The 13,726-nt window shown below is 40.2% G+C and overlaps 1 protein-coding gene across 2 annotated transcripts in view; it reads right to left on the bottom strand.

Annotated features, from left to right (window-relative positions):
- The window catches only part of LOC109872898 (vascular endothelial zinc finger 1), a 38,366-nt gene extending 27,836 nt beyond the window's left edge, over positions 1–10,530 (bottom strand). The window contains exon 1 of one of the 2 annotated variants that reach the window (XM_020464318.2): positions 10,399–10,530. In XM_020464318.2, coding sequence (XP_020319907.1) covers positions 10,399–10,431 — 33 coding nt within the window. In that variant the 5' untranslated portion in view covers positions 10,432–10,530. The remainder of the gene's footprint in view (positions 1–10,398) is intronic. The other variant, XM_020464317.2, reaches the window with a different exon arrangement.
- Between the last annotated feature and the right edge of the window lie 3,196 nt (positions 10,531–13,726).

Raw genomic sequence — 13,726 nt, 5'->3', positions numbered from 1 at the left:
GTATTTTTTTTCAGAGGACGCATGACTCGACCTTCGCCTTCTGAGCCTGTTGGGGAGTTGCAGCGTTGAGACGAGATAGAAATTGGGGAGAAAAGGGGGTAAAAAAAATGCAATTTTTTAAAATGTTGAACAACTTCATCTGCTCATGGTGTATGTGTTCAATTATTTGTGACATTGTGGTTACAATGAATGTTAACAAAATCAAATAAATCCTATTCATAATTAATAAATCAGATGCGTGTTGCTTGTCATTTTTACTTACATTTTTCTGTAAGATTTTATTTAGTCTTTTTAGACAAAAAAATAAAATAAGAAAAACACACCACCTGCCCAGACCTAACATCTCCAGTGCCCGCATCACTCTCCACCACACAACCTAAAAACCTATGGGTTTAACCTTCTGAATTATTATATTATTATATTGAAGATCGAATCCATCTCTTAATGAGTTCCGAGAGCTGATCCATTACCCAACAAAATAATATCAATTTATTTAGCATAATTGTTTTTACGACTAGACAGTAGGCTATTATTTATCTTTTCCTGCATTAATTAAATTGTCTGCATGTCTTTTCGTCATTTGGCTAAAAAGAAACCATGCCATGAATTAAGAAAATAATAATATATATATATATATATATATATATACACATACACACACCCACACATCTTTCCACAATGCAATGCAGCACACTGACAACTCAAATTGCTTTAAAGAGTCTAACATTAGACAAATAAATATACTATAACAACTCCAAAAACAGTCATCACTGGATTTCTTCAAATTGCTGTGCAGGAAATGGATGTCATCCACCTTGCCTGGTCGCAGGCTCGCAGCTGACTTCTCTCTGAAACCACACATCCATCTCAAGGTGACGCTATATCCTTTGAAACCACACAATTACCAGGTGGACAGTAGGGCTCTTGAAGTGAAAAATCAACCAGATCCACATATTCTTTCACAATAGCTGGCCTTATGTTTTCTGCAGTTTGAGCGGCACTGTAGAACATCCACTCTTTGTTTATGTAACGGGCTGTAAAGCACAAGTATCCTATTTTCGAAAATCGTCAGTCCACATTCAGGTGTAATTGCGCCACTGTATTTACTCAAATCCGGGACCACCTGCCAGCTGATTTTTGTTGTTGCCTGATGCAGGACTCGTGCGATAGGAGAGACTGACAAACATTCACACCTCCATTAACTTCCAAAAGGACAGTCTAATAGGTTGGCTAGGTGTGAGAAAAAACATGTGACACAGTTTATACTACAGATAGGTGCTGCAGTCAGTCAGAGTTGAGTCCTACTGTAAAGTGTAGCCTAATAACCCGAAAAAGGAAAACTTGCAATGTATTCGATGCTTAAGTATTCTGTTTTACATTTCTAACTCAATATCACAGACCAGATTTGCCCTAGCGAAAAACATCAACTCCTACAAACATTAATTTATTATAATCTACATAATTTAAAACAAAATTAGCTGTAGTGAGGAGAGAATGCATGCTAACGACAATCAGAAATAATTTGTCTTTAACTCTGCATTATAATATAACTTATTTTGAACGAAAGCCAGGAATGAGTGAGTCACTCAGCCCTATGCTGTTCCTGCTTCCGTTTCCTATTTGAGTGTTTGTTTAATAAGAATTGCTCATCCTTTGTCACACATTCAAAAAAACTTTGTTTCGCCTTTGTCAGAAAAAGCTGCAACTGGACCGTAGCTTATAACTTAATAAAACTGTTTCAAAGGTTTTTATTCTAAGAGAAACAAAAATGGAATTCTATATTCCATTATATTCTTAAAATATACAGTACCATTCAAAAGTTTGGACACACCTACTCATTCAAGGGGTTTTCTTTATTTTTACTATTTTCTACATTGTAGAATAATTGTGAAGACATTAAAACTATGAAATAACACATATGGAATCATGTAGTAACTTTTTTTTAAAGTGTTAAATAAAAATAAATAAAAGGGTAAATAAAAATATATACCCTTTGCCTTGACAGCTTTGCACACTCTTGGCATTACGCAGATCAAACACACAGCTGGAACACCAACCAAGGCGATTACACATCCTAATAATTTGAAAGATTGCTCAGAAAAGTATTAGTGTGCATGTCGTCATGGCTGAATCAGAAATAGTTAGGTAACATAGATAAAACATATTATTTATCTTATTCTTGTCATTAGAATGTCTTCTTTTGGACTATACTGTTGGCAGTTGCAGTTATCCCTTCTCAGCTCGGGCTTAGTCACTTGGGGCCCAGAGAGGGGAGAGGTCAGGTTTGTATGTCAATGTATCTGTTAAACCATGTGATGCTATGAAGAATATAAGAAGGGGAGGAGGACAGAATGGAGGCTTGTCTTCTTATGTGAATGTGTCTAACTATTGTATGTCCCCTCTGAGGTTGCCCTTATCTTGACCTAGAGGCTCACTCCTCTCCATGAGCTTGTCCAGGAGGGTTGTAATTTGAGATGGGAGTATCTAGAATTGACAATTGATATATGCCATTGGATGAGGTAATGTTTTGGTCCTAAGTGGTACCAAGAACGAGATTAGAATCTCATCTAAAGAGACCAAACTGAACGATAATTTATAGCTAATGCTATCTGGATGGGATACTCCTCTTTCAAGTAAAAGGCCCTTTGTAATGTTCCTAAGATCTGTTATTCGTCATGAGAGGGTTGTGTCTTGGCTATAAATGATACTAAGAATTGTTTTGTAAGCACTCTGAGAATTCATTTAGACACTGAATTGATCTGAGAGTCAAAAAGGGCTATGGTGAAGCTCATATAATTAAAGATGGACTTCATAATATAACTCTGACTTGTGTGTGGTTTGCTCTCTCAATGTTAAGTAATACAGGAAATTACCACGACAATGTAAACATACACATTGAAACCCAATAATCTATTGATAAAACTAAATATTAAACATGGTATTTTGCATGCCGTGGCATAATGACAACAGTTCCAAATTATACAGCAAGTAAAGGCCGTTATTGTCACCATAAAAGGTGAATGGTGGATTTAAAATACTCGCTAATGCACGCAGTTTTATGACAGACCGGTCAAATTTATAATGGGAAACATGTATGTATGGCGTGCGCCAAGTTCATAAATTTCTATATTTTGTACATACACAGATTTCAGAAATGGAAATTGTGTGAAATTTACATAACGTTTATTAAATTTAGGCCCCAGGACTTCGGAAAGGACTCCCAGAATAGATACAGGCCTGTAGTTACCTTGGTCTACCTTACTACTGGTCTTGCGTAGTCTGATAATCCAAGCAAGGTTCAGTTCATTTGGAACCCGCACTTGTTCTATTGAGAGATTTATGATATGGGTGATGCTGGGGGACACCATTTTCTCGGTTGTTTCATCAAAAGAAACATAACTGTCTGGAGACAGACAAACCCACCCGTCTTACAGTGACCAACTGAAATAAAAGAGGGGGGGATGCTGCAATTAAGACAACCATGTTCTCTTCCTCAAAGAGCACGAAAGGGCAAGGTTAAATATCCTACCCTTCCCTTTCACGTTCAGCCATCCAGCCAACAAGGCCAGCTAAGAGGGGAGTGGGAACAGATGAGAAACTAAAAACAAATCCCACATTCTCCTCCTTACTTCATCTGCCCTATTGTGGAAGATGCACCCAGTGCCCAACAGGAAGTATTTGTGTGTGCGCATCTTCTCTGATTTGGCTCCTCTATTCATGGGACAGGGGCTGCATTTCTCCACACACACACACACACACACACACACACACACACACACGACTCAGCCCAGACAAGCCGTCGCGCTCTCAGACCCAGGGGGACCTGGTAGCTCAGGAAGAAAGCGACCGTGCCCACCGGCCCCTATTGTCTGCGCACCTGCTCACGCTCGATACCTTCCAGGATTAGTCATCATTTTCTAGCCCTCTTTCTGTCTGTCTGTCTCCGACCCACTGATCCAGACAGCCTGGCCCAAAGACAGAGGTCCTTGACCTGCAGCCTGCTGTGCTTTCATGCCGCTCTGACCATTTTGATACAAATGTGCTCTGAAGACTAAGGTCACTCCAACATAAATAACATCAAACTGGAAGGCAGGGAGAATAAAGGATTCTGAAAAAGACCAACAGTACTGATTGGCAACTGGCTTTTAATTCCATGTGAAATATACTGAACAAAAATATAAATCGCAACATCCGGCTTCCTCACCTGTGGGATCGTGTGAGATCAGCCACCAGGACAGCTGATAAAACTGAGGAGTATTTCTGTCTGTAATAAAGCCCTTTTGTGGGGAAAAACAAATTCTGATTGGCTAGGCCTGGCTCCCAAGTGGGTGGGCCTATGGCTAATAAATGTATTTAAATGTATTGATTTCCTTATATGTGACCCGTTTCAGGAAAGTAGGAGTAAGTCACAAGTCACGACTTCACAGGAGAGACATAAAAAAATGTAAATTAGTATTTTAGCAGAAATCCCTCTGGAACATACTTTCATGCACCTTAATAACAAACTTGTATACCATCTGTAAATACAAATAAAATATTTTAATTACGAGCCTTGTTGGTTAAGCCACAGAAAGCGACAGCAACCTTCGCACTAGCCATGACTGGCTGAAATAACGAGTGGGCTAGACATGCAGAGAGATGAGTTCGGATTGGTATGCCATATAGAAGGCTTCTGTCTATTTGAGCTCGTCAGTCTGTTGGTAATCGTGTCAAATGCAGCTTATTAAAAAAAAAAATGTATTGTGTAGTGGAGCTGCATAAGTGTTGCTCTCACTTTCTGGAGGATGAGTTTTGAAATCAGTGTAATTAGAGTATGATAGCTAAAGAGACGGAGAAAACACCTGTCTCTGGATTACATCTTCAAACTAAGGGCAACAGTAGCATGGCATCCGTGACAGGGAGACGCATCCATCATGCATTGATGTATATGGGTAAGGTAGGTAGTTAACGCCAGACTTTCAGACATTACACATTTCAAATTTTGACAGAAAGTTATTTCATTTCAAGCTAAAGTGTACTGCTAGCTAGCTAACATTAGCTGGCTGGCTCACTAGCTAACGTTACAGGTATGACATTATTATTTGTATCCCAGAACCGGTTGGTTAGATCCCAGCAGATTCATGCAGGGTATTAATGACATGATTTGGCACTATGTTCATTGTTGTTTAACTAGCTAACATCAGCTGGCAGGCTCGTTAGCTAACGTTACGTGTGTGTGTGATCTTACACATTGTCTATCTAGCTAGGTTCCTTGTTTAGCTAGCTAGCTACATGTCTTAAGCTGAAGTGTACACCAGTTGAAAATGGCAGGTGTCAGTAAACGTCGGCAAACAAAACAATTTGAAGAACATTGATGAATAACCTGCTACTCGCTGTCTATTAACTATGCATAGTCACTTCACCACTACCTACATGTACAAATTACCTCAACTAACCTGTAACCCCACACATTGAGTCGGTACCGGTACCCAATGTATATAGCCTCATTCTTGAGTTACTTAATTTTTTACTTTAGTTGGAAAATATTTTCTTACTTCTTCTTGAAATGCCCTGTTTGTTAAGGGCTTGTATGTAAGAATTTCACTGTAAGGTCTACACTTGTTGTAATAGGCACATGTGACAAATATAATGATTTAAATTTGAATAACTATTGAGCAAATGTATTGCTCTGACAATGTTCAACGTCAGATTAGTTACCAAGTCTGTACTGAAAACAGAAATTAACTATTATTTCTGGAACATAACCTCCAGGTACGGATGTATTCTAGTAGGCCATCTAAATGTGGAAGAGTCACTGCTCGGGGAGCTCCAACATTATGCTATAGGCTATAACTGGAGGTATTTCACAGCTGGTACTTACAGGGCATAGGTGGAGAGAAAGAAAAAACTCCTGAGGCTAACCTATATGAAATTAATACTTGGGGTAGCCTTTTAAAATACTCTAGGGGAGATTGGGTCATATAGGAGAAGGTCATTGTTGCCATTCTCTAGCTCATTGCCATGCTACCCTGCTGCCAACATACTTGGGATCAATGAGTGAATGAGGGCTCCAGAGGGGAGAGGTGTTTAGCGTGAGTTATACGGATGCAGAAGCCAGTGTCACAACGCCTTTCTGTCAGGAACAAGGCAGCCTGTGACACAAACAAATCTTGTATTTTGTACCGTTGCAGGTGAGTAATAAATGATTATAGTACTTTAGCTCTCTCAGAGAGCACATTAACCTTACCTTTGTCAAGCACCACTTTAATCATAAAATGGGAAATCAAAATGAAAAGATTTTTTGCCCATCTGCTCTTGAGTAGTGATAGAGTTGAACCCACTGGCCCCCAGCTGCTACCGTTTGACTAAACGGTGGTTCAAAGTCTGATGAGATAGCATAAAAGACAACGCTCACTCAGACAACACAATAAACAGTGCTGCTCCATATGGGCGAAAGAATCTGGTAGGAATAGGATCAAATTAAATGTTATTGGTCGCCTACAGAGTTATTGCATGTGCATCAAAATGCTTATGAATCAATTAAACATAAAGACAACTGACATAGTAATCATATGTTACGCTAAGCAGACAGTATTTTGGTTTGCTGCACTGTACACAAGACGAGGAAAAAGTCCTTTAGTCTCACTGAATGTGAAAATGACACACAAGACACAATGATTCATGACCACTAGCAGTTGTGTTCAAGAAATCAGCAAGAGTGCTGCATTAACTTTCATCCCATGTGTCACTTCCTAACACCTAATGATCAATGACTGTTGACATTAGCATAATCACATCACACAAACACCATCCCACCCTCAGCAAAATGGCTGCACTGTACTCAGTATTTGGAGACAAACTGTCACTTAGCCTCGACAGGCTCTGGGCCCATTACAATTAGCAAGCAACAGCTACACATGTCCGAACTTGGAAATAGAAGTTAGCTGGGACAATTACAGTAATAACTTCAAAGCAGAAACAGGGCTAAGAGCTTGCCCAGAGAGTAAATATTTGAATCACTCCAATAATCTGAGCTCCCATTCAAAATAATATATTTTTCAAGATGGAGCCATTTGCCACTGGGCGAGATCAACTGCAAGGAATGTTTATAATCGAAAGTATAAAATGTGTGATACCATAACGAGGACATACAGTTGAAGTCAGAAGTTTACATACACCTTAGCCAAATACATTTGAACTCTGTTTCACAATTCCTGACATTTAATCCTCGTAAACATTACCAGTTTTAGTTCAGTTAGGATCCCCACTTTATTTTTAGAATGTGAAATGTCAGAATAATAGAAGAGAATGATTTATTTCAGCTTTTATTTCTTTCATCACATTCTCAGTGGGTCAGAAGTTTAAATACACTCAATTAGTATTTGGTAGCATTGCCTTTAAATTGTTTAACTTGGGTCAAGCGTTTCAGGTAGCCTTACACAAGCTTCCCACAATAAGTTGGGCGAATTTTGGCCCATTCCTCCTGACAGAGCTGGTGTAACTGACTCCGGTTCATAGGCCTCCTTGCACACAGACTTTTTCAGTTCTGCCCACAAATGTTCTATAGGATTGAGGTCAGGGCTTTGTGATGGTCACTCCAATACCTTGACTTTGTTGTCTTTAGCCATTTTTCCGTATCTTTGAAAGTATGCTTGGGGTCATTGTCCATTTGGAAGACCAATTTGCCACCAAGCTTTAACTTCCTGATTGAGGTCTTGAGATGCTGCTTCAATATATCCACATAATTGTCCTTCCACATGATGCCATCTATTTTGTGAAGTGCACCAGTCCCTCCTGCAGTAAATCCCCCCCACAACATGATGCTCCCACCCCCGTGCTTCACGGTTGGGATGGTGTTCTTCGGCTTGCAAGCCTCCCCATTTTCCCTCCAAACATAACAATGGTCATTATGGCCAAACAGTTCTGTTTCATCAAACCAGAGGACATTTCTCCAAAAAGTACAATCTCTGTCCCCATATGCAGTTGCAAACTGTAGTCTGGCTTTTTTAATAGCGATTTTGGAGCAGTGGCTTCTTCCATGCTGAGCGGCCTTTCAGGTTATGTCGATATAGGACTCGTTTTACTGTGGATATTGATACTTTTGTACTGGTTTCCTCCAGCATCTTCACACGGTCCTTTGCTGTTGTTCTGGGATTGATTTGCACTTTTTGCACCAAAGTACGTTCATCTCTAGGAGACAGAACGTGTCTCCTTCCTGAGCGGTATGACGGCTGCGTGGTCCCATGGTGTTTATACTTGCGTACTGTTGTTTGTACAGATGAACGGGGTTTCTTAAGGCATTTGGAAATTGTTCCCAAGGATGAACCAGACTTGTGGAGGTCTACAAAAAAATGTCTGGGGTCTTGGCTGATTTCTTTGATTTTCCCATGATGTCAAGCAAAGAGGCACTGAGTTTGAAGGTAGGCCTTGAAATACATCCACAGGTACACCTCCAATTGACTCAAATTATGTTAATGAGCCTATCAGAAGCTTCTAAAGCCATGACATCATTTTCTGGAATTTTGCAAGCTGTTTAAAGGCACAGTCAACTTAGTATATGTAAACTTCTGACCCACTGGAATTGTGATACAGTGAATTATAAGTGAAACAATTGTAAACAATTGAAAATGACTTGAGTCATGCACAAAGTAGATGTCCTAACAGACTTGCCAAAACTATAGTTTGTTAACAAGAAATTTGCAGAGTGGTTGAAATGCGAGTTTTAAATTACTCCAAACTAAGTATAAACTTCCGACTTCAACTGTATATCAGCCATGTTATATTCAGGTTGAAAGCAGTTTGAACACCATTACTTGAAATGCCACATTGTAGGCCCATACCTGTGTAGGCCTAATGCGTTGAATGGTTTTGTTGTTGTGGAGCTTGCCACAACTCTCCTTAAGGATCCAATCAGAAAAAAACACAAGAAGCCAGCTAATGTATAACATCTGAGGCTATGATCTTTCCTTGACCTTAATTTGTTGAAAAACAAGCACTAATCAAAATCATTCCACCACATATTAGGGCTGCTACGTGCCACTGACCTCACGAAACGATATCACAATACTTCAGTGCCTATACGATATGTATCATGATTTGACAGTGCATTTATTGCAATTCCATGTTCCAAACATATTGCAGAGGGACAAAAGAGCCATTAGAAAACGTTTATCAGTCACCAAAATAAGTGATGAAAACACATTTGCTCCCTATTTAAATAGAAGATAGAGAAGAAGTTGAAGGAAAAATTCTGTAATTTTGGTGCAGGCACAGCAAACTAGTGAAACAATTATATTACGAAATATACAATAGTTTTGACAATCATTAAAAAATAATATCCCGATGTATCTGTCGATTTATTTTACCCCCTTACTAACACAGTTGTAGGCTATGCCTGTGTTTATAGCTTCTTGCCAAAACACGCTGTAGCTGTATAAAGTAAACCGGGGACAACATTTGACTGAATGCACACATGGGCTAATAAGAATATGTCCTATTTTATGATAAACCAAATACGATACAAGTTGGTGCAGCGAGTATGATGTAGACTAGTAATGGAAACTGGTAAGAGACGTAATTTGCTTGAATGCAGGCCAAAGACAAAAATAGACAAATGTGACCAGTTACCCATGTTGAACAATTTAGTTGAACTTCTAACGTTAGTTCGTCTAGCTATATCGGAGATATGTATACAGTGACGTTATAGATTGAAATCTCCATCACTGAATCAGGATGTCGCACACTGAAATAAATAGGGCAAAAACACTGCTTTCATGCGTGCATAGTTTGAATTCTCTCTCTACCCGCAGTCACAATGTTTAGCTAGCTAAGCTAGTTAGTTAACTAGTTGGCTATTTCGACTTGAGGTGGTAAGGGAAAAGTTCAACGCTGACTAGCGAAATAGTAAGGAAGTAAAAGTCAATCGGTAAAGTATTTTTCGTTTTCGAGTGATCTCTGGACGAATATTTTAGCTATATGGAGACGTTGTTTATGAAGTAAATTCCCACCATCAAACAGAAAAAAAACGCATCAATGGTTCGGGGCAACAACAAAAAACAAGACTCAGACTGGCTGGCTCGTAACGGTGGTGTTCTTGGAGCCTGCGAGTGATCCCTTGTGTTTGCCGGCGTTGATCTAACAAGCTAACTTAAATAAGAATGAAGTTATTTAGATCATTAAGCTAAACAAATGTTTACCACCATAGTAACACAAAAAAAAATGAAAGCGAAAATAACTGATTTATCTTGGCGTCATGCCCTAGTTACCTCACAGCTGGAAGCCTGGATGTTATTTACCATTGTTTTGCTTGGGTAGCTTTACTTAAAATTATACATTTGAAAAACGTTAAACCATAAATGTCTTGAGTTTGCTAGTTATTCCGTCAATTGTCGTACTTTTCGGGTATCAAAATGTACTTACTTGAAATAGAAATGTACTCCAGCTCGGTTCCATTGCAACACTTAAAAAAAAATCTGCAGGAAACCTTCAAGAAACCTGAACAAAGCAGCCAAACATGGCAGCTGCTACAACTTCCTGTAACCCTTGGACTGTTCCACTTCTAAAGCATTTTTTTGTGTGGGGGGGGTAGTACTGTAGTTGTCATATCAAAGTGTTTCACTTATTTTTAGCACAACAAAGGATTCACATAAATATTACTTATATAGAATGAATATCCAACATATATCAAATACAATATATAACTACGTGAGGGGGCATTCAATAAATGGTAGAGTTGATCAGTGAGGGTATTCGACTAACTGGTACGGGCTACCTTGCCTGGTTACACAAACACCTTGCTCCGGCCAAACGTTACGCTACATCGACGGACGTTAGTTTATTCTCGGCAATGAAAGTATGTAGCAAACGGCAAAGCAGCGGAATAATTTAAGCGGGAGTCGTCAGACTACGGGTTGCATTAGTTTTTTGAACCGGGTTACCTCCCGGGCATGAGCCAGGTGCCCCGTTCAAAGTCCAGTAGCCAGTAGTGACAGTAGCCTAGGCCATATTAAGCATGAAATTAGTATGATTTTATGTTCTCACATGCACAAGTAATTGCTTTTGATAAAAACACTTTAAACATTTTTTTTAACCAGGCAAGTCAGTTAAGAACAAATTCTTATTTACAATGACGGCCTACAGGGGAACAGTGGGCAGAACGACAGATGTTTACCTTGTCAGCTCCTGGATTCGATCCAGTAACCTGGCCCAACCTCTGTCAAATTGTTTGTTGATAATTGCTAGACAGTCATTTTCAGGTCTTTCCTTAGTTGTTCAAGCAGATTTAAGTCAAAACTGTAACTCGCCCACTCACGAACATTCACTGTCCTCTTGGCAAGCAACTCCAGTGTAAATTTGGCCTTGTGTTTTAGATTATTGTCCTGCTGAAAGGTGAATTCATCTCCCAGTGTCTGGTGGATAGCAGACTGAAACAGGTTTTTTTCTAGGATTTTGCCTGTGCTTAGCTCCATTTTGTAAACATTTTTATCCTGAAAATCTCCCCAATCCCGAACGATTATAAGCATACCCATAATATGATGCAGCCACCACTATGCTTGAAAATATGGAGAGTTGTCCTCAGTAATATGTTGTATTGGATTTGCCCAAAACAGAACACTTTGTATTCAGGACAAAACGTTAATTGCTTTGACACATTTGTTGTAGCATTACTTTAGTGCCTTGTTGCAAACAGGATGCATGTTTTGTACAGGCTTCCTTCTTTTCACTCTGTCAATGAGGTTAGTATTGTGGAGTAACTATGTTGTTGATCCAGCCTCAGTTTTCTCCTATCACAGCCATTAAACTCTGTAACTGTTTTAATGTCACCGTGGGCCTCATGGTGAAATCCCTGAGCAGTTTCCTCCCTCTCCAGCAACTGAGTTAAAATGACATAAGGCTTTGTGACACTGGCTTCTGCATCCGTATAACTCACGCTAAACACCTCTCCCCTCTGGAGCCCTCATTCACTCATTGATCCCAAGTATGTTGGCAGCAGGGTAGCATGGCAATGAGCTAGAGAATGGCAACAATGACCTTCTCCTATATGACCCAATCTCCCCTAGAGTATTTTAAAAGGCTACCCCAAGTATTAATTTCATATAGGTTAGCCTCAGGAGTTTTTTCTTTCTCTCCACCTATGCCCTGTAAGTACCAGCTGTGAAATACCTCCAGTTATAGCCTAAACCATAGCATAATGTTGGAGCTGCCCGAGCAGTGACTCTTCCACATTTAGATGGCCTACTAGAATACATCCCTGCCTGGAGGTTATGTTCCAGAAATAATAGTTAATTTCTGTTTTCAGTACAGACTTGTTAACTAATCTGACGTTGAACATTGTCAGAGCAATACATTTGTGCTCAATGGTTATTCAAATTAAATTAAATGTTATTTTGTGCCGAATACAACAAGTGTAGACTTACCGTGAAATGCTTACTTACATGCCCTTAACCAAACATGTAGTTTTAAGAAAAATAAGAGTTAAGAAAATATGAACTAAATTAACTAAAGTAAAAAATGAAGGTAACACAATAAAATAACAATAACGAGACTATATACAAGGGGTACCGGTATCGAGTCAATGTACGAGGGTACAGGTTAGTCGAGGAAATTGAGGTAATATGTACATGCAGGTAGGAGTAAAGTGACTATGCATAAATAATAAACTGAGTAGCAGCAGCGTAAAAACAAAATAGGTGGGGTCAATGGAAAATAGTCCAGGTAGCCATTTGATTAACTGTTCAGCAGTCTTATGGCTTGGGGGTATAAGTTGTTAAAGGAGCCTTTTGGACCTTGACTTGGCTCTCTGGTACCGTTGGCCGTGCGGTAGCAGAGATAAGTCTATGACTAGGGTGACTGGAGTCTTTGACACCGCCTGGTATAGAGGTCCTGGATGGCAGGAAGCTTGGCCCCAGTGATGTACTGGGCCGTACGCACTACCCTCTGTAGCGCCTTGCGGTTGGATGCTGAGCAGTTGCCATGCCAGGCGAAGATGCAACCAGCCAGGATACTCTCGATGGTGCAGCTGTAGAACTTTTTGAGGATCTGAGGACCCATGCCAAATCTTTTCAGTCTCCTGAGGGGAAATAGGCCCTTTTGCCCTCTACATGACTGTGTTGGTGTGTTTGGAGCACGGTAATTTGTTGGTGATGTGGACACTAATGAGCTTGAAGCTCTCAACCTGCTCCACTACAGCCCCGTCGATGTGAATGGGGGCGTGCTCGCCCCTCCTTTTCCTGTAGTCTGCAATCAGATAATTTGTCTTGATCACGTTGAAGGAGAGGTTGTTGTCCTGGCACCACACCGCCAGGTCTCGGACCTCCTCCCTATAGGCTATCTCATCGTTGTCGGTGATCAGACCTACCACCATTGTGTTGTCAGCAAACTTAATGATGGTGTTAAAGTCGTGGTTGGCTTCGTAGTAGTGGGTGAACAAGGAGGGGACTAAGCACACACCCCCGAGTGGCTCCTTTGTTGAGGATCAGCGTGGCAGATGTGTTTTTGCCTACCCTTACCACCTGGGGATGGCCCATCAGGAAGTCCAGGATCCAGTTGCAGAGGGAGGTGTTTAGTCTCAGGGTCCTTAGCTTAGTGATGAGCTTTGAGGGCACTATGGTGTTGAACGTTGAGCTGTAGTCAATGAATAGCATTCTCACGTAGGTGTTCCTTTTGTCCAGGTGCGATGATGCAATAGAGATGGCGTCATCTATGGATCTGTTGTTATGCCAATTAGGGTGGGTCTAGGGTTTCTGGG

This window comes from Oncorhynchus kisutch, linkage group LG28, assembly GCF_002021735.2.
Source record: "Oncorhynchus kisutch isolate 150728-3 linkage group LG28, Okis_V2, whole genome shotgun sequence".
Classification (NCBI taxonomy): domain Eukaryota; kingdom Metazoa; phylum Chordata; class Actinopteri; order Salmoniformes; family Salmonidae; genus Oncorhynchus; species Oncorhynchus kisutch.
This window is presented reverse-complemented; position numbering and strand designations above follow the sequence as displayed.